A 25,741-nucleotide genomic window follows, 5' to 3' on the forward strand; every position below is an offset into this window, starting at 1 on the left:
GAGAATATAAGAAAAATATTTATGACTTCAAGGTAGGGAAAAATTCCTCAGAAGACACAAACAGCACTACCCATAAAAGACAAGAATGTCTCTTCTTTAAAGCAGCACCATTATCAAAGTGAAAAGACAAGCCACAGAGTGGAAAAGATACCTTTCATGCCCATAAACGACATCAGGCTCATATCCAGAATAAAGAATTCCTGCAAATCTGTAAAAAAAAAAAGACTGCCAAGACTTGAACAGACATTTCAAAAAAGATACCCAAACAGCTAATAAGCACATAACCAGGTACTCAACTTCATTGGTAATAGAGGAAATGTAAATTAAAACCAGAGACAGATACCACTACACACTCATCCACTCCCCTTTGGCAAAATTTAAAATAAGCAAGTGCTGGTGAATATTTGAAACAACAGGAACTCTGATACACTGCTGAAGGAAATTGCTACATCACTTTGAAAAACTCTATGACATATCTATTAAAGATAAATCTATGTATACCCTATAACCTAGTGACTCCACTTCTAAGTATATACCCACAGAAGTGTGTGCACCTGTGCTCTACGTGACTCCTTGGCTCACATCAGCATTAATAGCCTAAAGTTAAAAGCAGTCCTAGTATCCAATAACAGAACAATAGATTCATGTAACAGACTATGAGTAAAATCAATCAATTAACACAGTTACATTCAACAACATGGATGAACTTCAGAAATATAAAGAAGCCAGCATAAGAGTACATTCAGTATGATTTTATATAAAGTTCAGATGGGCAACCTAATCTGCACTTTTAGTGATCAAAATGGGCTTACCTATGGGGAAGAGGGATAGGACAGAAATTAGGAGGTGCACTGAGATGGTTTCTGGGATGCTAGTTCTATTTCTTCATCTGAATACTAACTACTCGAGCCTTCACTTTGTGAAACTTCCTGGAGCTGTACATTATAGTTCAGGTTTTTTGCAATGCACTATATTCAATAAGAAAAGAATTTTTTTAAAACTGCTTCAAATATGTTATTTCTAAGTTTGGTCATAAATTTTTAACTTGTTTGAATTCCAAATATACACATCCAGGCATAGAAAATAAACGTAATAAAAACACATACATACACATCTAATATACACACATGAAATCAACATAAAATTAGTCCTAGTTGTTATCTAGGAGCCTGCAACCCTGAGCCTGGTAGATAAAAACACTGTGGGAATGTCCCACAATGAAAGATAAATCAAACACCAAATTCCCATGAAGACTCACTAAAGAGGAACTCACAATCCAAATCTATAAAAAAAGACAAGAAAATTATCCTTCAGTAGCCAAAAGATTAAGATCCAATGGAAAGATTAACTATTATAAATAATCTTTTAGAGGTTTCAATCATTTTAAACATTCTGTTTTTTTTTAAACATTCTGTTTTAAAGATATAAAAAATGAAAAGCAACTGAAAAGAATATGAGAATAGGGAAAGAAAAACAAGATCTGAAAATAAAGCACCTGAGACTCCTGAAAATGAAAAATGGAGTTAACGGCAATGAAAAATTGAACAGTCAGATGAAAGGTTAGACTTCAGTAGCAAATACTTTGCTGATAGAAATTAGCAAAAGGAGATAAATAACTGAAAAATAAGAACAGTTAAAATCCACAGAAAAATACAATATACTTTTACCTAATAAGAGTTCTATATTCTCAACCACGTAAAATATGTCTATTCAAACAAAACAACTTTTAATAAAAGGATTTTAAGATAAAGGAGAAGCAATATTCAAATATTAAAAGATGAAATTTCCCATATCTAATGGAAAGATAAGAATAATCCTCAAACTCAAGAAGCAGGGAACATCCTGAGTAGAATAAACAACAACAAAAAATTGTACCTAAATACAACACAGTGAAACTCTACAACATTAAGGAAAGGAAATTTAAAAAGCAATCAGGAAGAGAAAGGCAAAGGCAAAATTAGACTAGCAGACTTCTCAATAGTAACAATAGCTGGGAACAGTGGCTCACACCTGTAATGCTATTATAGCACTTTGGAAGACCAAGGTGGGAGGATAGCTTAAGCCTGGGAGTTTGAGACCAGCTTAAGCAACATAGCAAAACACCCTCTGCCAAAAATTTTAAAAAAAGAAAAATAAGCCGGTGTGGTGGTGCACACCTGTAGTCCAAGCTCCTCAGGAGGCTGAGGCACAAGGAACACTTTAGCCCAAGAGGTGCAGTAAGTTATGACGACACCACTGCATGCCTGCCCAGGCAAGAGAGCAAGACCTCATCTTTTTTTTTTTTTTTCAGACAGAGTCTCACTCTGTTGCCTGGGATAGAGTGCCCTTGCGTTAGCCTAGCTCACAGCAACCTCCAACTCCTGGGTTCAAGCAATCCTTTTGCCTCAGCCTCCTAAGTAGCTGGGACTACAGGCATGCGCCACCATGCCTGGCTGATTTTTTCTATATATTTTTAGTTGGCCAATTAATTTCTTTCTATTTTTAGTAGACACAGGGTCTCACGCTTGGCTGGTCTCGAACTCTGGACCTTGAGCGACCCGACCACCTCCATCTCCCAGAGTGCTAGGATTAGTGCGTGAGCCACTGTGCACGGCCAACAAGACCCCATCTTTAAAAAAAAAAAAAAAAAGGAATAATAATAGCAAGAAGAAATAGAATAATATTGAAACTATCAATTAGATTTCTACACTTTGCTATATGATCAATTAAGCGTAATGGTGAAATAAAAACATTTCAGACAAAGGAAAAAGGATATAATACTGCTATATCCTTGTCCACAGATGTCCTCTCAGAAGAAACTGAACCAAGAGTAGGATAAAAGATGTGTTGAGGAGGGAAAAAACCTGGCAAATTTAGTATTAAATCTAAACAAGTATTTACTATATAAAATAAAAGTGGATGATAAAGTTAGGGGAATAATAAAAATATCAAGATAAAAGCTGATGAAGATAAGGTGTAAGAAAGATTTAAAGATTCTAAACTGCTGCTTTGTTTAGGAGGATGGATCTATTCACTCACTTCAGGGTTATCTATTATTCACCAGGTTTTATCTCACTTGGACATCACAACCAGCCCAGCCTACCTACCCAGTTAGAAACGTCAGGGTCAATTCCTCTCTCTCCCTCACTCTATCCAGAGGTTAGCTCTGGAATCCCTTGCAGCAGTTCAATTTCTCTCAAACAACTCATCCTTATTAACAATTAGTAGAGTCTCCCAATTAGTCTTCCTTTCACCTATCTTTTTCATCAAGTCAGTTCATACTGATGCATTATTATTCTAAATCACAAGAAAGGTAAACTGTTTAGCATGGCACATTATAAACCTTTACAATCTAGCCCTCACATACCTTGTTTAACAGCCACGTTTTTCTAAGCTGGAGACTCAGCAGCTTAGTGTAGTTGTCAGGTTGGCCTCGTTCTTGACCAAACGGGCCACCCCCTTGAACTCCTCAGGCCTCCAAACCTACCTTTTCCTCTCCTGAGTATGCCCTTTCTCCTCTCTGCACCTCACCATTCTACCAAATCCAACTCAAATGTCACTAACTTTCTGAAGCCAGCCCAATTTGTCCCCATTATAATTTATTGTTTATATGTTGGTTACAGTCACTAAACTGTTAGTTCAATGACAGAAATTCTTACTTATCTTAATAACTGTTCTAGCATTAAATCTAGAACTTGGCATAAATTATGTACTGTTTTATGTATACTGAATGAATGGAAAGTATAAATATCAATAAAAATATTTATCACAAACTTACAAACTTGAGAACATATTTAAAACAGATATACACACATACATATATATTTATAAGAAACAACACTAGAGTTGGTAAACAGGTTAAAAAAAATACAAATTTTCCTTAAAGAGTATCTGTCTCTACTAAGAAGGTACAACCAAAATAGGCTGTTACAGTGCCACAAATGTAAGTTAAATGATTATTTAATGTATATTAAATAAAAAAATAAGTAAAAATTAAATTTCATGAGACCCTCCTAAAACCATTCTAGAACAACCACATATACATAAGCAAAGACAGATTATTAGTTAAGCTTACAGAAGTTATGTTCATCCCGTAAGAAAATTTAAAATACATAAGGCTTATGTAAACAGTTAACTTAGTCCCATAAAATTGTTTACCAAAAGAGGAAACTCATCTAAAAATTAGAAGATGAGACTTCCTGACATGCTAAGAAGTTTATCAGAGATTGAAAATATATTTTAATAAAGACATAATGGATTTAAGAAAAAGGTTTTTTAAAATTTATTTTTGGATTTTTTCTAAAATCAAGTATAAAAGTCTGCTTAAAATTTAATATTAGCTTAAAATGGCAAGTTTTGTAATATATAGTTTACCACAAGAAAAGATATATTTATGAAAACTTTAACATCACCATTTTCTAGGCCTCACATAAGTTTACCTCTTTCTTAAGCAGACCCTCTTATCTTCACTTTAGAAATAAATCAGGTTTAGTTTTACAAATGGATAACTGACTTTCATTGCAAGTGAACAAGCACACAGAGAAAAAAAGCACATTACATTTATAGCCCCCTCCATCTCTTCTAATTTATTCTAAATTATTTTTTAAATTTATTATTCATCCTAAAATAAAATGCATGATACAAAATAATGTTCTTACATTTGCTTTGATGAAAACTTTTCAAAATTAAACCAAATGAGCCTATTATAAAATGTTCAGATCTTGGTAACAGATTTTATTTTGTTGTTACTGATGAATTTGTTACTTAGGAAATCTTTTAAAGAAATCTCATATCACATTAACTTTTTCATTAGTTTTTAGAAACACATATTTGATTTAAAAATCTTCCTAGAAATAGGGTAAATTCACTTTCTCTGCATAAACATATACCTGAATCTTCAGCCAATCTGCTAATTCTTTCCAAAACAGCAATACAATCCCTTTCATCATCGCAGACTTCCCTCAATGTATCCAGCAAACTCCGGGCCACCATTTGTCTATACAGAAAAATAAAATCAAATAGTTAATATCTAGAACTTTAAAAGACAAACTCCATATAGTTTTTAATAAAATTTTCCCTTATTACATTAATAAAACATATATTAAGCATGCAATTTCTTAAGTGGCAAATGCCAGTATTGATTTTAACAACATTAAATATTTACCAACATATATTTTCTTATCTTTATTAACTGATTTGACAAATTTATAACATCAGTGAAAATTCAGTCATCCATCAATTATCATAATGGAAAAACATATTCCTCATTATACATTTACATATTATACATTTACATATTTTATTGGCATGAGTTTTATATACCTATACTGAAAAAATTTGAACAAAGACTTTTTGATTTCCCAGAAAAGTCTGATATAGGTGGTCTGGGGACAACAGATGGAGAGACACTGCAGTATGAAGAGAGCTAGAGCTGGGTCACCACTGTGCCCCAATGCCCTTGAGCATCAGCTGGCACACAGTAAGAATACAATACCATCTATCTGTCCAAGGAACATATTCCCCAACAAGCAACTTACACGAATACCAAAATTATGCCTAATGGCAAAAATGCAATGGTATTATTTTGCCAAAAAGCAAAGAAAGAATCCTGTATGTTTACTAGGATTAAGGAATAAACAACTAAAAAAACAGATCATGCTTTGATTATTAATAAAACTTGATTACTCAGATTATGCATGTTAATACATATTTCAAACTGGTTAATTTTATGTTTCCTATTGAAATTTAAAAAACCACCCTTCTACTTCCACTTTAATGAAAAAAATATACACATACCTGTTAAAAACGTTCTCACTTGCAGCATACTTGTCCAATCTCCCCAGTGGCGTCAACATTTCATCTTGTGAGACAAAGTCCAGGGCTGAAGGTATAATAATCACATCAGACTCTGAGCTGTAGTCATCCACACCAACTATCAGAGACATCAGAAATACTCCTTATAACACTTTGAAACTAAAATACACCCCTTGCCTGTCTGCAGCAGCATAAGTATGTTTCTGGAATGGTATAAAGAATCATAAGAGAATCTTAGAATCAATCCAGAAGCCATGAATAATGGAAGGATGCTTCCTCTCCTTTTCCTACAGGAATATTATAATTGCCTCTAAAACAACAAGGGTCAGAGGTCATAGAAACTCAGAATGTGGGAAACAGCGATCAGAGTCTTGAGAACTTTACACGTTCAATCAGGACTCTAACAACTTGTGAATAAATACACAAAAAGTTGAACACTGATACAGCTAATTCCTGCAATGTACAAGATAAAGCTAAAGGCTGAGGCAGGGGGATCTCTAGAGGTCAGGTGTTTGAGACCAGCCTAAGCAACAGTGAGACCCCATCTCTACTAAAAATAGAAAGAAATTAGTCAGACAACTAAAAAATATATATTGAAAAAAAAAAAAATAGCTGGCTATGGTGGCGCATGCCTATAGTCCCAGCTACTCAGAAGGCTGAATCACTCCCTGGTGGTCTAGTGGTTAGGATTCGGCGCTCTCTCTCAGAAGGCTGAGGCAGAAGGATTGCTTGAGCCCAGGAGTTTGAGGTTGCTGTGAGATAGACTGACACCACAGTACTTAGCACTGGCAACAGAGCAAGACTCTGTCTAAAATAAATAAACAAATAAATAAGCAAGCTAATAAAACTGGTATCTGATTTCCTTTAATAGAAGAAAGCTAAAAACCATTAGTAGTATTTATATTCATTAAACAAACATTTATTAGATACATTTGTGTCAAGTACTAGGCTAGATGCTGGGGAAATAGCAATAAAACTACTAATGTTTCTGCCTGCAAAAAGATAATATTTTACTGAGAAAATAATCTATTTTAAAATGATTATTATAATGAAGGTATGTACAAACTGCTAGGTCAGAAATCTACTCAAGATGCAGGAGGAAGAAGAGAAGACCAAGAAAGAGAGGCCAAAAACTAACCAGAAGGTAATGATTCAAAGGAACATAGCAAAGAAAAGTTTGAAGGTGTAATTAAATAGCATTTACTGGCAAAGAAGTCAAGGAAGAACTGAAAGGTGCCCATTGAACTTAGTATTTTTGTGCCATGTTGTGCGTTAATTAGCTCAACTTAACAAGGGCAATTTTCCATGCTATGAAGCAGAGAAAAGCCTACAAGACATGTGGGATTATGTGAAGAAACCTAATGTGACAGTCACAGGGTTACCAGAAGGGGAAGAAAAAAACACTCAAGGGTTGGACAAGCTATTTGAAGATATAATAGAGGAAAATTTCCCAGGCCTTCCTAAAAATCTCCAGATACAAGTTTAAGAAGCTCAAAGGACCCTGGGAGATTCAATACAAACAGGAAGATATCACCACATGCACTCAACTGACTGAACAAAACATCAACTAAAGAGGCCCTTCTAAGAGCTGTAAGATGAAAGAAGCAAGTAACATACAAAGGAAAGCCAATCCAAATAACGCCAGACTTCTCTACTGAAACTTTGTAAGCAAGGAGAGACTGGGGCCCCATTCTCACTCTTCTGAAACAGAACAATGCCCAGCCTACAATCTTATTCCCTGCAAAACTAAGTTTTCTATATGAAGGTGAAATCAAGACATTCTCAGATAAGCAAAGACTGAGGGAATTCACCAAGACAAGACCAGCCCTTCAAGAAGTACTCAAAAGAATGTTACCCACGAATCAGCACAATAAACACTCATGAATGTAAATCTACTCAAAGCTAAAGATCAAAGCCCAGATACCACAATGGCTCAAGAGAGAAAACAAAGCAACAAAGTTCAACCCAACATAACCAACAGAAATCTGCCCCACCTATCAGTTATCTCAATAAATGTGAATGACTTGAACTCCCCACTCAAGAGACATAGGGTGGCTGATGAATAAAAAAACATAAGCCAAGTATCTGCTGCCTTCAGGAAACACATCTAACCTGCAAGGATGCAATTGGACTAAGGTAAAGGGGTGGAGAACGAAATTTCAAGCAAACGAAAGCCAAAAGAAAGCTGGCCTGGCGGTGTTGATTACAGATAACTTAGTTTTTAAATCAACAAAAGTAATAAAAGACAAAGAAGGTCACCATATAATGGTGAAGAGTACAGTTCAACAAGAAGACATAACAATTCTAAATATATATGCACGCAACCTTGGTGCACCCAGATTCATAAATCAAACTCTACTGGATCTAAACAAATGGATAAACAACAACAACATAATAGTCGGAGAATTTAACACTCCACTGACAGCACAGGACAGATCCTCCAAACAGAAAATCAATAAAGAAATAACGACTTAAACAGAACTCTAGAACAAATGGGCCTGACTGACATTTACAGGACATTCTACCTCAAAAGCACTGAAAATACATTCTTCTCATCAGCTCATGGGTCATTCTCTAAGATTGACCATATGTATCCTAGGACACAAAGCACGTCTCAAACAATTTAAAAAAATAAAAATTATACCATGTATCTTTTCAGACCACAATACAATAAATGTAGAAATCAATCCTAACAGGAGTTCTCATTTCTACACAAAGTCATGGAAACTAAACAACCTTCTGCTGAATGATCACTTCATCAATGAGGAAATCAAGATGGAAATCAAGACATTCTTTCAACTAAATGACAAAGGTGACACAAGTTACCAAAACCTGTGGGACAAAGCTAAAGCAGCCCTGAGAGGAAAGTTTATTTCCATAAATGCCTATATCCAAAAGTCAAAAAGATCACAAATACACAACCTAATGAATCATCTCAAAGAGCTGGGAAAAAAAAGAACAGACCGATCCCAAACCCAGCAGAAGACGTGAAATCATTAAGATCAAATCAGAACTAAATGAAATCAACAACAGGGAACTATACGGAAGATTAATAAAACAAAAAGTTAGTTCTTTGAAAAAATAAACAAAATTGACACACCACTGGCTAGACTAACAAAAAGCAGAAAAGAAAAATCTCCAATCAGCTCCATCAGGAACAATAAAGGAGAAATTACAACTGATGCCATAGAGATACAAGATATAATTCATGAATACTACAAAAATCTCTATGCACACAAACTGGAAAATGTGGAGGAAATGGACAATTTCTTAGAAACACACAGCCTCCCTAGGCTCAACCAAGAAGAAATAGAATTCCTGAACAGACCAATATCAAGTACTAAAATTGAAACAACAATTAAAAAACCTTCCTGAAAAGAAAAGCCCTGGACCAGATGGTTTCACACCTGAATTTTACCACACCTACAAAGAAGAACTGGTGCCTATCCTGCAGAAATTATTCCACAACATCAAGAAGGATGGAATTCTCCCCAACACATTTTATGAAGCGAACATAACCCTGATACCAAAACCAGGAAAGGATGCAACAAACAAAGAAAAATACAGACCAATACCCCTTATGAATATAGATGCAAAAATTCTCAACAAAATCCTAGCCAATCGAATCTAGGTATTTCTCAAGAAAATAATCCATCACAACCAAGTGGGCTTCATCCCAGGGATGCAGGGATGGTTCAACATATGCAAATCTATAAATGTAATTCACCATATAAACAGAAGCAAAAACAAAGACCATATGATCCTCTCAATAGACGCAGAAAAAGCATTTGACAAAATTCAACACCCTTTTATGACAAGAACGCTCAACAAAATAGGCATAGACGGGGCTCACCTAAAAATGATACAAGCCATATATGACAAACCCACAGCCAGTATCATACTGAATGGGGAAAAACTGAAAGCATTCCCACTTAGAACAGGAACAAGACAAGGTTGCCCACTATCTCCACTTCTATTCAACATAGTGCTGGAAGTCCTAGCTTCCAGCAATCAGACAAGATAGCTGAGTTAAGGGCATCCAAATGGGAGCAGAAGAGATCAAACTCTCACTCTTTGCTGAACATGATATTATACCTAGAAAATCCCAAGGATTCAACCCAAAGACTCCTTGATCTGATATATGAATTTGGTAAAGTCTCAGGATACAAAATCAATACACAGAAATCAGACATTCACATATGCCAACAACAGTACAAGTGAGAACCAAATGAAAGACTCAATTCCCTTCAAAATAGCAACAAAGAAAATAAAGTATCTAGGCCGGGCGCTGTGGCTCACGCCTGTAATCCTAGCTCTTGGGAGGCCGAGGCGGGCGGATTGCTCAAGGTCAGGAGTTCAAAACCAGCCTGAGCAAGAGCGAGACCCCGTCTCTACTATAAATAGAAAGAAATTAATTGGCCAACTGATATATATATAAAAAATTAGCCGGGCATGGTGGTGCATGCCTGTAGTCCCAGCTACTCGGGAGGCTGAGGCAGGAGGATCTCTTGAGCCCAGGAGTTTGAGGTTGCTGTGAGCTAGGCTGACGCCACGGCACTCACTCTAGCCTGGACAACAAAGCGAGACTCTGTCTCAAAAAAAAAAAAAAAAAAAAAAAAGAAAACAAAGTATCTAGAAATATATTTAACTAAGGAGGTAAAAGACCTCCACAAGGAGAACTATGAAACACTGAAGAAAGAAATAGCAGAGAATGTAAACAGGTGGCAGAATATACTATGCTCATGGGTTGGCAGAATCAACATTGTTAAAATGTCTATATACTACACAAAGTAACCTACAGAGTCAATGCAATCCCTATTAAAATACCATCATCATTTTTCACAGATATAGAAAAAATAATTTTACACTTCGTATGGAACCAGAGAAGACCCTGTATAGCAAAATCACTGCTAGGCAATAAAAACAAAATAGGAGGTATCAATTTATGAGATTTCAAACTAAACGACAAGGCTACAGTAATTAAAACAGCTTTGCATTGGCACAAGAACAGGGACATTGACCAGTGGAATAGAACAGAGAACCCACTAATCTTTGGCAAAGCAGACAAAAATATACACTAGGGGAAAGAATCTTGATTCAATAAATGGTGCTGGGAAAACTGGATAGCCACATGCAGAAGACTGAAACAGGACCCACACCTTTCACCCCTCCCAAAAATCAACTAACGCTGGATAACAGACTTGAACATTAGGTGCGAAACCATGAGAATCCTAGAGGAAAATGTTGGAAATACTCTTCTAGACATTGGCCTAGGCAAAGAATTTATGAAGAAAACCCCAAAGGCAATCACAGCATCAACAAAAATAAATAAATGGGACCTGATCCAATTAAAAAGCTTCTGCACAGCCAAAGAAACTGTCAAGAGAGCAAACAGACTAGCATTCTGGGAGACCAAGGCACACAGATTGCTTGAGGTCAGGAGTTCAAAACCAGCCTGAGCAAGAGCGAGACCATATCTCTAGTATAAATAGAAAGAAATTAATTGGCCAACTAATATATACAGAAAAAATTAGCCGGGCATGGTGGCGCATGCCTGTAGTCCCAGGTACTCACAAGGCTGAGGCAGTAGGATTGCTTGAGTCCAGGAGCTTGAGGTTGCTGTGAGCTAGGCTGATGCCACGGCACTCACTCTAGCTTGGGAAACAAAGCGAGACTCTGTCTCAAAAAAAAAAGAGAGAGAGAGCAAACAGACAACCCACAGAATGGGAGAAAATTTTCGCAAGCTAGACATCCAATAAAGGGCTGATAACTAGAATTTATGTAGAACTCAGGAAAAACAGCAAGGAAAAATCAAACAACCCTATCAAAACGTGGCAAAGGACATGAACAGAAATTTTTCAAAAGAAGACAGAATAAAGGCCAACAAACATATGAAAAAATGTTCAACATCTCTAATCATCAGGGAAACGCAAATCAAAACCACAATGAGATATCACTTAACTCCAGTGAGAGTGGCCTTTATCAAAAAGTCCCCAAACAACAAATGCTGGCGTAGATGTAGAGAGAGAGGAACACTCCTACACTGCTGGTGGGACTGCAAACTAGTTCAACCTCTGTGGAAAGCAATATGGAGATACCTCAAAGTGATACAAGTAGATCTACCATTTGATCCAGCAATTCCAATACTGGGCACCTACCCAAAAGATCAAATGACACTCTACAAATGGGACACCTGCACTTGAATGTTTATAGCAGCACAGTACACAATCGCAAAGGTGTGGAAACAACCCAGGTGCCCATCAATACATGTGTGGATTAATAAACTGTGGTATATGCATATCATGGACTACTATTCAGCTTTAAGAAACAATGGTGATATAGCACCTCTTGTATTTTCCTGGATAGAGCTGGAACCCATTCTACTAAGTGATGTATCTCAACAATGGAAAAACAAGCACCACATGTACTCACCAGCAAATTGGTATTAATGGATCAACGCTTAAGTCGACATATAGGAATAATATTTATGGGGTGTCAGGTGCGTGGGAGAAGGGAGGGGGGGCATGGGCAATATAAGTAACCTTAACATTTGTAACCCCTATAATATGCTGAAATAAAAAATAAATAAATAACCTCCTCCCCAAAAAAGTAATCAGTAAAAAATAATACACGTTTAATCTGGAACATTTTATCAATATATTAAATAAAGTTTTATCGTCATCCCATCAAAAAAAAAAAAGGAAAGAAAGCAGAGAAGGCAAACGACAATTACTGAAGAAGTAAAGGAAAATAGAAGTGAAGACAATGAGTGCAAAATATGCTTTCCAGAACTGTGACTGTGAGATGATAAATTGGATGAGATTACTCACCATGGCATACAAAATAAAATTATTTTTCTTTTTTTTTAATAATTTTTAAAAATAAATAAAAGAAGGATGTCATCCTTGCGCAGGGGCCATGCTAATCTTCTCTGTACCGGTCCAATTTTAGTATATATGCTGCCGAAGCAAGCACAAAATAAGATTATTTTTATATTTTGTTTTGTTCCTAATGTTTAAGAGAACAATTTGAAAAATATATGAACTAATCGTTTCAGACACTGGACAAAAGACAGTGTAGGAAGGACAATGCACTCTGAGAGAAGAAACAAATGAAATAAGCCATGCAGTCCCCCAGCTGACTTCCTAGGAAAGGTTTCCAGGGCACAGCACTACAAGGATCCCCTGCCAAAATCCCAGCAGACTCCTTGAGTTGAGGAGACAAGACAAGAGTTGAGGATTCAGGGAGGCCAAGGCAGCTAGAATTTGCAGGCTGGAGTACCAGAGAGGATGGAGTATCACAGAGAAAGAGCTTCAGAAAGCTGCAGATGAGTCTTTAAGGTGAGTATTAGGACAGTATATCTGTGTGAGGAAATTACTTGAGTCTGGGAAAAGAACTACCTTAAAAGATCAGGTGAACCCATCCCTGAGTATCACAAAGGACCAGGAATAGTTCATGTCTCCACCAACCAAAAATTTTTTTAAAACTCTATAATACACGGGGCAACAGGCACAGTACTCAAAGGTATTGTCTTAGAAGTGGCAAATAATTAGCCCTAAACTAACGGTTGCTCTGGTTTTGCCTATCAAAGCTTAACACAAGCCTCAAAAGGAACAGATTCTTTCTAAGTAACTTTATCTGTGTCCCAGAACAAAACTCAAGAGTATATAAATGAAAATAAAAACACCTGGCCCTCAAAAGTGGTAAAAACTCACAATGTCTAGCATCCAATAAAAAAAATTACTAGGCATGAAAAAAATCAGGAAAATATAAACCATGGGGCGAAAAATTCAACAACAGAAACAGAGCCAGAATGGACGAAGATGACAGAATTAGCAGATAAGGACACTGAACAGTTATTATAACTATATTCCATATGTTCAAGAAGGTAGAAGAAAGCCTTAGCATGTTAAGAGACATGAAAGATATTTTAAAAGACCCAAATTGATGTAGAGATTAAAGAAAGAGAAAGAGAGAGATGAAAAATATATCGGGTGGGATCAAGAGCAGACTAAACACAACAGAGGACAAGGTTAGTTATTTTAAAGACAGATCATGAGAAAAGTATCCCAAATGAAACAGAAAAATACGGAGAAGGGAAAGAACAGAGTATCAATTAACTGCAGGAAAACTTCAAGCATCCTAACACACATGCAACTGGAGTGCCCAAAGAAGGAAGTAGGGGACATAAAAAATATTTGAAATAATGCAAAAATTTTCCAAATTTGATTAAAAAAAACAACAACAACAACTATCAATCCATAGACAGATTCAAGGGGTTCAATGAATTCCATGAGCAAGAAACATGAAGAAAAATATACCAAGGCACAATATAATCAAATTGCTTAAAAGCAGTGATAAAATCTTTTAATCGGCCAGAGAAAAACTCATGTTTCATACAGAGGGAAAGATTCCTACAGCTGTGATTGTCAAACATCATTATATTTAAAACAAGATTAAGGCATTTACCTAAAATGCAGATTCCTGTATCTCACACTCAGATACTGATTATGTTAGTTTGGAGTAAGGCCCAAGAACATTTACTTTTTTTTTTTTTTTTTTGAGACAGAGTCTCACTTTTGTTGCCCAGGCTAGAGTGAGTGCCGTGGCGTCAGCCTAGCTCACAGCAACCTCAAACTCCTGGGCTCAAGCGATCCTCCTGCCTCAGCCTCCCAAGTAGCTGGGACTACAGGCATGCGCCACCATGCCCGGCTAATTTTTTTTTTTTTGTATATATATTTTTAGTTGGTCAATTAATTTCTTTCTATTTTTAGTAGAGACGGGGTCTCGCTCAGGATGGTTTCGAACTCCCAACCTCGAGCAATCCGCCCGCCTCGGCCTCCCATAGTGCTAGGATTACAGGCGTGAGCCACCGCGCCCGGCCAGAACATTTACTTTTAATAAATAACCCCACTAATTCAAATGCAGACTGTTAAACAACCATATTTGAGAAACATTCTTCTAGAAGGTAACAAAATCATATTTTGCTTCGATCTATCAGGCATGGTTGACAATCACTTCTATACAAAGCAGTTGGTGGTCTTTCACTCTGGCACAGACACTGGTAACAAAGGTTCACTTCTATTTCCCAATACTGCTGCCTCCTGCCAATATCTGTGGAATCCTTCTGGCCTGAATCATCCTCTCCTAGGTCAAGCTACTTAAAAAATTTCCTCACCAATTCTTGATTGGACTAATAAGACTATGAATTTTATGTTTATGGAGGCCACAAAGATTTGATTACCATGGCCACAGGCTGTATACTTAAGTCTTACCCAGCCATCCTGCATACACCTACCATATGTTAAAGGAAAAACTTAGAATCAATTTTAAAAAATCCTACAGCATATACACACACACACACACACACACCCTAAGTGACAGCACAGTCAATAATACCCTCAGATAATATAGCATAAGAGTAAATGCAGCTCTACTGCTACAAGATTCCTATGATTTATTCGTAGTACATTAACTTTAAATAGATTGTGATACATTAAAGACACAATCCTAGGAGTAATCTCTAAAAGGTGGTATAGCCAGAAAGGTACAGCCTTCTAAGGTATAGCCAGAAAGATAATAGAGGAACTAAAATGGAATACTAAAAATTATTCAGTTAACCCAAAATAAAGTCAAGAAAGGAGCAACAGAGAAAAACCAATGAATGAGACAAACTGAAAACAAACAGCAAAATAGGAACCAGATCAATAATCACATTAAAAATAAATGGACTAAATAAACATGTCAGTTAAAACACAAAGATATTAGACTAATGAGAAAGCAAAACCGTAATGTAGTTTGTCTACCAGAGATATATTTTTAATCTTAAAATTTCAACCAGTAGATTGAAATGGATTTTTTAAAAATGGACTATCAAATAGCAAGCATAAGAAAGCTGAAGTGCCAATATTATTTTCACAAAAAATAGACTTAAAGACAAGGAGTATCACCAGAGATTAAGAGAGACATTTCATAATTATAAAAGGATCAGTACCACAGGACTCTGAGATAACTAAAGTTTATGGATTCTTGGACACCATAATAGCAGCAATAGCCCTATACTGTCTCACAGCTTTTAAAATTAAGCCTCCTCCACTGATGAAGAAAAAAAATCATCTTTTAATGTTATTTGAAGTTTTAAAATGCCTAAAACCATACAATACAGTGTTCAAACCAGTTTTTTAAAAAACATCTAAAAACAATGATATTTGAAATGCTTTTTCAAATTATATCTGTCCTCCCAAAATTCCAATACTCCCTCTTTCCCTATAAATTTACTGTCTTAGGTAGCTGTTACTGCTAGCCGCAGGGGAGCAAGGATGAAAAGTTAAAAGGAGGCTGAGTGTGGTGGCTCAGCCTGTAATGCCAGCAGTTTGGAAGGCTAAAGCAGGAAGATCACTTGAAGCCAGGAGTTTGAGACCAGCCTGGCAACATGGCAAGACTCTGTCTCTACAGAAAAAATTTTTTAATTAACTTGGTATAGTGGCATGTGCCTGTAGTCCCAGCTACTCTGGTGGCTGAGACAAGAGGCTCATCTGAGCCCAGGAATTCAAGGTTCCAGTGAGCTATAACTGGGACACCGCACTCTAGTCTGGCAAAAGAGCAAGACCTTGTCTCCAAAAGTTTAAGAGGAAGATCTCTTGTGACCTCAACATAAGAGACTGATTTCCAAAAAATATTTAAGAAGGCATTCTTCATTTTCTAAACCCTAACATTTAATTACAAAATAAAAGCTTCCATGAAGAAGCTGTATGTATGGCACATCTTTTCATTGAAAATTGGGGCTTTTAGTGAATCTTGACAGAATAGAATAGAATCCTAATAGAATGCAATACAATTCCTAATAGGAATAGAAACCTAGGATATAACCCTAACCTAAGTTCCTATACCTAAGGCTTAGTCCATCCCTATCTCCAAGACCATTTGAAAACTGCTGCTAAACATAAATTAGACTCAATATAATCTTCTAGTTCCAAATTATGAGAGGAATCAAATGTGTTACAACTAAAGAGAACCTGAGGAAAGAAGATGACAAGGGAAAGAAACAATAAAACAATTATATTTATCACTGTTACATATAGAACTAAATATTTCCCTCTGTATAAAGACATGAGATCATACAGTAGAAGAGACAAAATCATCCTCATAGTTCCAGAAGTACGCTCTATGCTACTCACAGCTCCCTGCACCTAACACAGGAATCCAGGGTAGCAAAAGACAACAATCCCAATCTTTAGCTTTTTTATTTCATTTTTATTTTTTTATTTTTTTTTTGAGACAGAGTCTCACTCTGTTGCTCGGTCAGCCTAGCTCACAGCAACCTCGAACTCCTGGGCCCACCCAAGTGATCCTCCTGCCTCAGCCTCCCGAGTAGCTGGGACTACAGGCATGCACCACCATGCCTGACTAATTTTTTCTATATATTTTTAGTTGGCCAATTAATTTCTATTTTTAGTAGAGACAGGGTCTTTGCTCTGGCTCAGGCTGGTTTTGAACTCCTGACCTCGAGCAATCTGCCCGCCTCAGCCTCCCAGAGTGCTAGGATTACAGGTGTGAGCCACCGCGCCCAACCTAGCTTTTTTAATTTTAAGAAAAACAGTGTTTAAAATGTGAAAATTTAAAAGTTGGGCCCACTGCAGGATTTTAAAGATGACTAATTTAATCACTAAATAGCCATAGAAAAAGTGGTGTGAAAAGGGCACAGGCTTTTTAAGGTAAGACAGAGCTGGGTTCAAAACCTGTCTTCTGTCACTTATGAATTATCAATATAAGTTTAAGCATGTACCTAATTAACTTGAGTTTACTTCTTCATCTATAGAATAACTGTTGTCAAGACTTTTAAGACACACAAAGACAATGCCTATAAAGTAACATAAACACAGTGTCAGGCAAATAAGCAGATGTTCTCTTCCACTCTGCATTTTGTTTTGTTTCTAGATACAGAAAATCTTACTGTGGTTTCTGTGTGCTTTTAATTGTTTTCATTCATTTCATTTAACCAGTAAGTAGCACAGCACATTTACTATAATATATAGTGCTGGGCACTGAACAAGAGATACAGATACAAAAATTAGACAAAAAAGTATGTAAGTGTATGTACATATATGGGTATATATATGTATATGCATATATATTAATATATTCTACTAACAAAAGATACATGGTATAAGAGTGTATACATATGAAATATGCTGTTAACTAATATATGTTGTTAACTATTAATATTATACTTCTAAGTCTGCCCTAATGAGTAAGAAAAGGTTTCAAAGTCAAACCAATTCTGGGAAAATATACTGGAATTTACCAATCAGGACAGAGGGTATGAGGAGGACATTCAAGCAGAAAAAATCCAAAGATACAGAGTCAAGGAAAACCTTTTCATGTTTAGAACATGACTAGTAATTTGGCATAGGTGGGGGCATAGGGTTCATGCAGGAGAGGCAGAAGGAGTAGAGGAATATGACCAACCAAAATCAACTTAGCGTTCTAATTTTTCAAGAGTAACATTAAGGCCGGGCGCTGTGGCTCACGCCTGTAATCCTAGCTCTTGGGAGGCCGAGGCGGGCGGATTGCTCAAGGTCAGGAGTTCAAAACCAGCCTGAGCAAGAGCGAGACCCCGTCTCTACTATAAACAGAAAGAAATTAATTGGCCAACTGATATATATATATAAAAAATTAGCCGGGCATAGTGGCACATGCCTGTAGTCCCAGCTACTCGGGAGGCTGAGGCAGAAGGATCACTCGAGCCCAGGAGTTTGAGGTTGCTGTGAGCTAGGCTGACGCCACGGCACTCACTCTAGCCTGGACAACAAAGTGAGACTCTGTCTCAAAAAAAAAAAAAAAAAAGAGTAACATTAATACATTTTGGAAAATCATCTTACCTGGCTAGAGAAATCACATAACTACCCTGCAATTAGGAGTGGCATTCGGGATTTTTCTAAGCAAAACTTGACTAAATTTAAGTTATCTCCTTCAAACAATAAACAATCACAGGCAACATATATACTTATTCAACTATGCCACAATAAAATTTGATTAAAATTATTAATTAAAATCGGTTAAAAAATCAAGATAGAAGCAAAGACCATGATGTCTTTCCCAAGCCAGATGACCTCTTTGTCTTAACATAGCATTTTAACAGAACTCCAGGCCTCATTTCCTAACACTCCTCTTCTAACGATCTTACCACTCTTAGTTGTCAAAGAACAGGAGAAAAGAGTACACAGAAGCCCTAACTCTCTCAAGAGTACAATATAATAATTCCCCAGTATCTGTGGGGGACTGGTTCCTCCAGACACCAAAATCCGAGGATGCTCAAGCCCTGGTATGAAACAGCTTAGTATTTGTATATAACCTCTGAACATCCTCCTCTACACTTTAAACTTCCCTAGATTATTTATAATACCTAATATAAAGTAAATGCTATATAAACAGTTGTTATGCTATATTGTTTTGATGTGTATTATTCTTTATTGCTGTGTGTGTTTTTTTAATATTTTTGATCAGTGGTTGGTTGAATGCCTGGATATGGAACCCATGGATACAGAAGGCTGGCTATTCTAATTCAATACAGAGAATTCTAGTTCCATCTGCATTAATACCATAAGTATACCTCTATTCTATTCCTTGTTAAATATGCTCAAATACTATAAACTCAAGGTAATTTCATGTTCACACAACAACTATTTTTAAATCTTAAAATTCTCAGAAGATGGTCCAAACCTCTATTCTGTTAGATGTCTCAGAACTAACTTCAAAAAATCAACTTCCGTGGTAGGGTAAGGTGGCTCATGCCTGTAATCCTAGCACTCTGGAAGGCTGAAACACGAGGATCACTTGAGGTCAGGAGGTCTAGATCAGCCTGAGCAAGAGTAAGACCCCATCTCTACAAAAAATTGAAAATTTAGCAGGGCATGCCAAGTGTGGTGGCATAATCTCAGCTACTTGGGAGGCTGGGCCAGGAGGATTGCTTGAGTCCAGGAGTTTGAGGTTGCAGTGAGCTATGATGATACCACTGCACTCTAGCAAGGGGCACCTTCCGTTCCTGTCTTACTATCACACATGCATTTATTGTTCTCTAGACTGCCAAGTCAGGGGGTAAAAAAGTAACGGCAACCACAAGAACAAAAGCAAGGGAGAGAATAGTTTGAATAGTACATATAACCACCATTCCACTCAGGGAACACACATAAATGCATCAGGGCATGAGAAGAAAACGCAGAAGTGCTGCTCTCACAGCTGGTCTCAGTCCCCACAAACTTCCCAAAATGTAAGCACCTTGCTGCCATGTCTGAAGATGCATTTTCCCAAAAACAAGGCCCTTAAACACCCACCACCTCATCTAGGACTGAACTACAAGAAACAATGTTATAAATCAGGGGTTCTCAAACTTTTTAACAGGGGGCCAGTTCACTGTCCCTCAGGCCATTGGAGGGCCAGACTATAGTTTTAAAAAAACTATGAACAAATTCCTATGCACACTGCACATATCTTATTTTGAAGTAAAAAAAACAAACCAGCAAAAACACCTGCATGTGGCCCGTGGGCCGTAGTTTGAGGACGCCTGATAGTGAAGGGGAAAAAACCCACTGTAAGACTTGTAAAAAATGACATTTTTCATTGAATTTCTTAAAGGTATAGATCCCTTGGCAGCCTTCATCTCCTCCTCAAGACATATAATGTCATTTCTCTTTCACTCTTATACTCTCTTCTCAAACATCAGCAATTTGCCAAAAGCAGGAGGCCCTTCTCAGACCTATTGGACTCACTTCTCTATAGCACTCACAGTGCCAACACCCACCACCCCAACACCCTCTTCTTAAAATTCTTTTTTCTTGGGTTCTCTGGAAATATACAATCCTGAATATTTTTCTCCCTTTCTGAACTATTCTTATTTCTTTCTGATCTTTTTATGTAGATAGTTTCCCTATACTTTTGCCCTCATACACACTTTACACACACACACACACACCCTGCCTTCCCTTGTAAACTCAATCATTTCCAGATAATGCAGATAACCCATAACATCCTCTTATCCTGATCCCCAGCTCCGTCTGCACCTACTTCATAGAATCTCCACCTCCATGTCATACTCCACGTCATATTTGTTCTGAAAACTAAACTATCCAAATTAATCTTACAAAATCAGCTCTTCCTGATGACTTTCCAATTACCATCATTCTCCACACTCACCAAATATGAGTTACCAAATATGAGGTCTTCAGTTGTTTTTTTACAGCTAACTTTCTTGTCGCCATATCTAATCGGTTCCTAAGAATTATAAATTCTACTTTTATAAAGTATTTTGTATCTATTCTCTCCTTTTAGTTCCCAACAACCTAATTCAGAGGATCTGGTACATTTTGCCTAGAGCAAACTGTATTCAAACCCCATGAGATACATAAAGATTTATAACTTTATGATTATAACTTTATCAGACTGGATAACTTTAAGGGATTTTCTTAACCTCAGCTTCCAGATGTCTCTATCCAAAGAAAGGTACCTGAGGGTTTTGGATCCAAGGCTTTTCCCTTCACAGTCTCCCATCTAACACAGGCACACTGCTGAACTACCTAAAGCTAGAAGGATGCACTGCCCCAAATAGGAAAACCTTCCATACTAAACCAAAGAACCCTTTGAAATACGGATGAAAATGTTAAGAGATCAACTCTCTAAAGACTGTAATAAATACTTTTATAAACCAAGTGGTTTTCAATCCCTTGCTTTCAAAAAAACTGAAAGACCGAAAGCTCATTAAAAGTAATTTTTGGCATATAAGTTGGAAGCAGTTCAAGAAAATGAGTGGCACTGCCAACAAAACGCTTTCCATTCCCATTGACTTATTTATATCAACAAAATTTCTCAGTGCTTATAGCTCTTAAAATGAGAGGCAAGAAAAATGCTAAACATGATCTCATTCTAAGCAATAAATTTTATTCATCCACGAACACATAATTATGAATACATAAGTTAATTATTTTTTAAATGTCCCATCCATTTCATTAAGAGGTGCCTTTCCAATACAATTCTGTTTGCTACGTGTTTATCATAATTTTTCATACATTCTGGTTGATCAACTCAGTATTAATAATAAAGGAAACTCAAGAAGAAAATTTTAATAGTTTTATAGCAACAGAAATACAAATTTTAAATTTCACTCTATATATTTTGGGTGCAAAGAAATGACAGGCTTACTGCTTCACTTCATTTTTTACTTGGGGAAAAATTTAAAAAAAAAGAAATCTAACAAGGCAATCAAAACTCTCAAGCATAAAAATATATTAGGGTAAACTTTTGTGTGGGAAATGGAAAGAGATAAAGAGAAAAAATACAAAATTCCCTATTTAAGTTTATTAATGAATTGGTAAAAAGGAATGGTAGTATCAAAATGCTATGATATGTAGATTCCATTTTAGAAGTGATATAACCCTTATTTTTAAAAATATTTATATTAATAATACATTAGAAATTACATCCTTTGTAAATATAAAATTTTATGGAGAAAATGTAGGGTGTGAATTTTAAAATGAGTGATAGAGTTTTCAAAATTATTTTAGTAGGTATGCAGTGATAAAGTTTGAAGACTACTGTCGTAGACTATTATAATGCCTCAATCCATCTCCCAGTCTCCCCTCATTCTAATCTAGTCTACACATCAGCACCATTTTAATCTTCTTAAAGTACTACTGTTCATATACTCCCTGCCTTCTCTCCCACCCCACACCACTCCACTTCCTGAAAAACCTCCCAGGCAGTCTGAATTAAGGTACAACTTCTCATGCTCATAAGAAAGTTCAAGGGAATCCCTGATCTGGCCCCAATTGAGTTTCCTGCGCACAGTCCACGGTGGAGTCAATTTTCTGCAACACACCCCACTTTCCTGTGGTTTCATCTGTCCCATTTCTGTCCTCTCTAGCCTCATCTCAGTTTAAATTTACCTACTACAAATACTATCCAGAGAGCAATTCCCATTCTTACTAATTAAGAGTTCTTCCTCCTTTGAATTCTCTGCAGTCTTGGTCGCTCTTGGTTTTATTTCACTAGGAATTGCAGTGCTTGGTATTTTTTTTTTTTTTCATATTCTTCTACCTACCCTCACCCCTCCCCAACACACATAAATTCCCTAAAGATAGTCTTCTAATTTTTTTTACTACTTAAGAGAGTCTAATGCTTTGCAAGAAGGAGGCACATTCATTACTATTTGTTAATGAAAAGGTAATCCACAGGGATACTTGAAGAGTCAAGGGTTTCTATAATGTACTCTAACCTCTAAGATATTCACAAGTACATTAGCATATTAATGCCTTTGAGAAATACTTCACCGAAGAGAAGTGATTAATTTGTACAACCTAACTTTCACCAAATGATCAAAACACCCATATATTCCTTACATAACCTCTAACAATCCTATATACAACAGAAAAAACCTGACAGTCTGACTTCTCTTTCAATTTTTCCCTTGACACTGCTTCAGCCACAATAAATCTGCCAATTTTTCTTTTGTTTCCCCAGTCTTTTCATTTTAGAAAATTAAAGTTAATGAGATAATATGCCGAAATAAAAAATAAATTAAAAAAAAGTAAAGTTAATGAGACAAAGAGTACAAAAAACAAACAAAAATAACAAATAAATAAAGATAAATGAGACAAACCACAGAAGATTTAAATCATTTTATAAGAGTTACCTTAAGATTTAGGGCTTTAAAATGATATTTTAACAATAAATCAACAAATGAATAGTAAGAAAGAACAAGCTCTTCTGTAAAGGAGAATGTCAGCTAGCAAATCTAATAACTGATTCAGGCAAGAATCATCAATGCATTCTGATACTAATGGGTAAATATTTGTTTGGGAATGAGATATTTCTCTATTGTCAAATTATTTCCCTCACTAATTACAAAAGGAAAAACAGAATCTTTATAGTGGAGCAATCTGACAGACATCACCCAACACTAACAGTAATGGAGAGATCGCCACCAGGTGCCTCCCAGATGTGAAGCTCTGAGGAAACTACACTATCACTTCTGCAGCAGTCCTGTGGGGGAAGGGAAAGCAGAACCTGAATCAAATCATGAGAGAATGGAGAAAAGCAAATACACTCTTCAAAAATGTCAATATCATAAAAGGTAAAGGCTGAGAAACTCTTCCACACTAAAGAGACATGACAAGTAAACGCAATGCATGAGCCCGGGTCAGCAAAACACAGTTGCTGTAAAGGATACTATTGATGAGATTTCATATTACATAATACAGTTATATCAGTGTTAAATTTTCTGAATTTTATACTATGATCAGGCAAGAGAATGCCCTTGTTTTCAGGAGATACAGGTTAAAAGTCACAATCGTTACAAGCTATTCTCAAAAGGTACAACAAAAAAGATTAATAATGTATACATTACACTGTGTGTGTGTCTCTGTGTGTGTAACTGCATAGAGAAATACAAAGCAAACTGGCAAAATGTTAACAATGGTTGAATACAGGTGAAGAGTTTTGGGAATTCACTATAATACCTGTGGCAACTATTGTGTAGGTCTGAAAGTTTTCAAAATAATAAGTTTAATTAAAAAATAATTTCATTATCTGACTCCAAATTAGGTTATGGCCTTATTTAGCTTGGTTAGAAACATCAAGATTCAGCTCAGTGAATATGTGTCAAAGGTCTAATGTGTGGTGGGCGCTCTGCTATGGGTAAAGAATAAAAATGTTACAGACCTTGAATGTTACAGTATACAGAAGGGGTCAGGGAACTATGGCAAGCAGGCCAAACTGTTCTACCTTCTGTTTTTGTAAATAAAGTTTTATTGAAAGACAACTATGTTCATTCATTTATGTACTGTCTATATCTCCTTTCCCCTTACGATGGCAGATCTCAGTAGTCCATAAAAACTGAAGTAATTAATGTCTGGCCCTTTACAGAAACTTTTCAATCTCTGGTCTAGTGATGTACCAGAGACCCAATAAAAGTCATTACTTGGAGGAGGAAAATTAATGGAAATAGATAAAATAATAAAATTGAAGGACCACACAACTTAGTCTTTATAAATATAGCCCCAAGCAACAGGTACGGCAAGCTTCAATTTATATTATGCAACAGTATGTTTATTAGAATTCCTTCCTTCAAATATTAATATAAATACTAAGTTTACTAAATCCTTAGATACCTTTAAGTGCAAAATTGCCCTTTAGCATGTTCAATCTTACAACTGAATTTCAGCAAGAATAATTTGCTAAAATTTCATGTAAATGGAAAGGGCAGTGGTATGTTTATCTACTTTCATATTAGTCACCAACATCATGCTTTCTAAGTACATAGCGTATATTAACACCCTTGCAGGGTGTGGATCTCCCAAAATGTTACAGATGTGTTGTTTGTTCCCTTCAGTGAGTAAACACTTTCTTTACAGTCTGTTTAACCTGAATTACTTTGGTTTGCAATACTTTTTTTTCACAGGTAGTCCAAATATAAAATCTGAACTAACCCAGGCCCAATTGCCACCAACCCCCAATAAATGAAGTCTTGAACAAATGTGTTATTTCTACCACACTCTTGATAGATTTAAATATAAAAATGTTCTATTATCAAATCTGGCTTTGAATATAAATTCAAGAACCACTTCAGGTAAACACTTTGGCTGCCTCCTCCCTCCCCACAAGAGTTCACATATTATCAAGGGAAAAATGAAAGTTGAAGCTGAGTGGTGAGCACATTATGGTTCATCTGCTTTTGTGTATGTCTGAAGTTTCCCATAAAAAATTTAATGGTATGTACTAAAAATAATGTAATTCATCATATTGAAAAATTAAAGGAAAAAATATATATAATCCTTTCAACAGATGCAAAAAAAAAAAAAGAGTCTGACAAAATCTAACACCCATTCCTAATTTCCAAAAAGCGCTCTCTACAAACTTAGGAAACTTAGCCTGATAAAGAGCACTTGTGAAAAAATGA

At 36.2% G+C, this 25,741-nt stretch overlaps 1 protein-coding gene and 1 non-coding gene across 5 annotated transcripts in view; both read right to left on the bottom strand.

Moving 5' to 3' along the window:
• The window catches only part of PPP4R1 (protein phosphatase 4 regulatory subunit 1), an 81,968-nt gene that overhangs the window by 47,891 nt on the left and 8,336 nt on the right, over window positions 1-25,741 (bottom strand). Inside the window, exons 3-5 of one of the 4 annotated variants that reach the window (XM_075993685.1) lie at window positions 5,776-5,860; window positions 4,869-4,975; window positions 152-208 (exon numbers count right to left, since the gene is read on the bottom strand). In XM_075993685.1, coding sequence (XP_075849800.1) covers window positions 152-208; window positions 4,869-4,975; window positions 5,776-5,860 — 249 coding nt within the window. Of the gene's footprint in view, window positions 1-151; window positions 209-4,868; window positions 4,976-5,775; window positions 5,912-25,741 lie in introns of all 4 variants that reach the window. The other 3 variants (XM_075993684.1, XM_012746131.3, XM_012746128.3) reach the window with 3 other exon arrangements.
• Window positions 12,661-12,768, bottom strand: LOC142861756 (U6 spliceosomal RNA). The gene has a single exon (XR_012912910.1). It is a non-coding gene; the product is annotated as a U6 spliceosomal RNA (small nuclear RNA).

This window comes from Microcebus murinus, chromosome 17, assembly GCF_040939455.1.
Source record: "Microcebus murinus isolate Inina chromosome 17, M.murinus_Inina_mat1.0, whole genome shotgun sequence".
Classification (NCBI taxonomy): Eukaryota; Metazoa; Chordata; class Mammalia; order Primates; family Cheirogaleidae; genus Microcebus; species Microcebus murinus.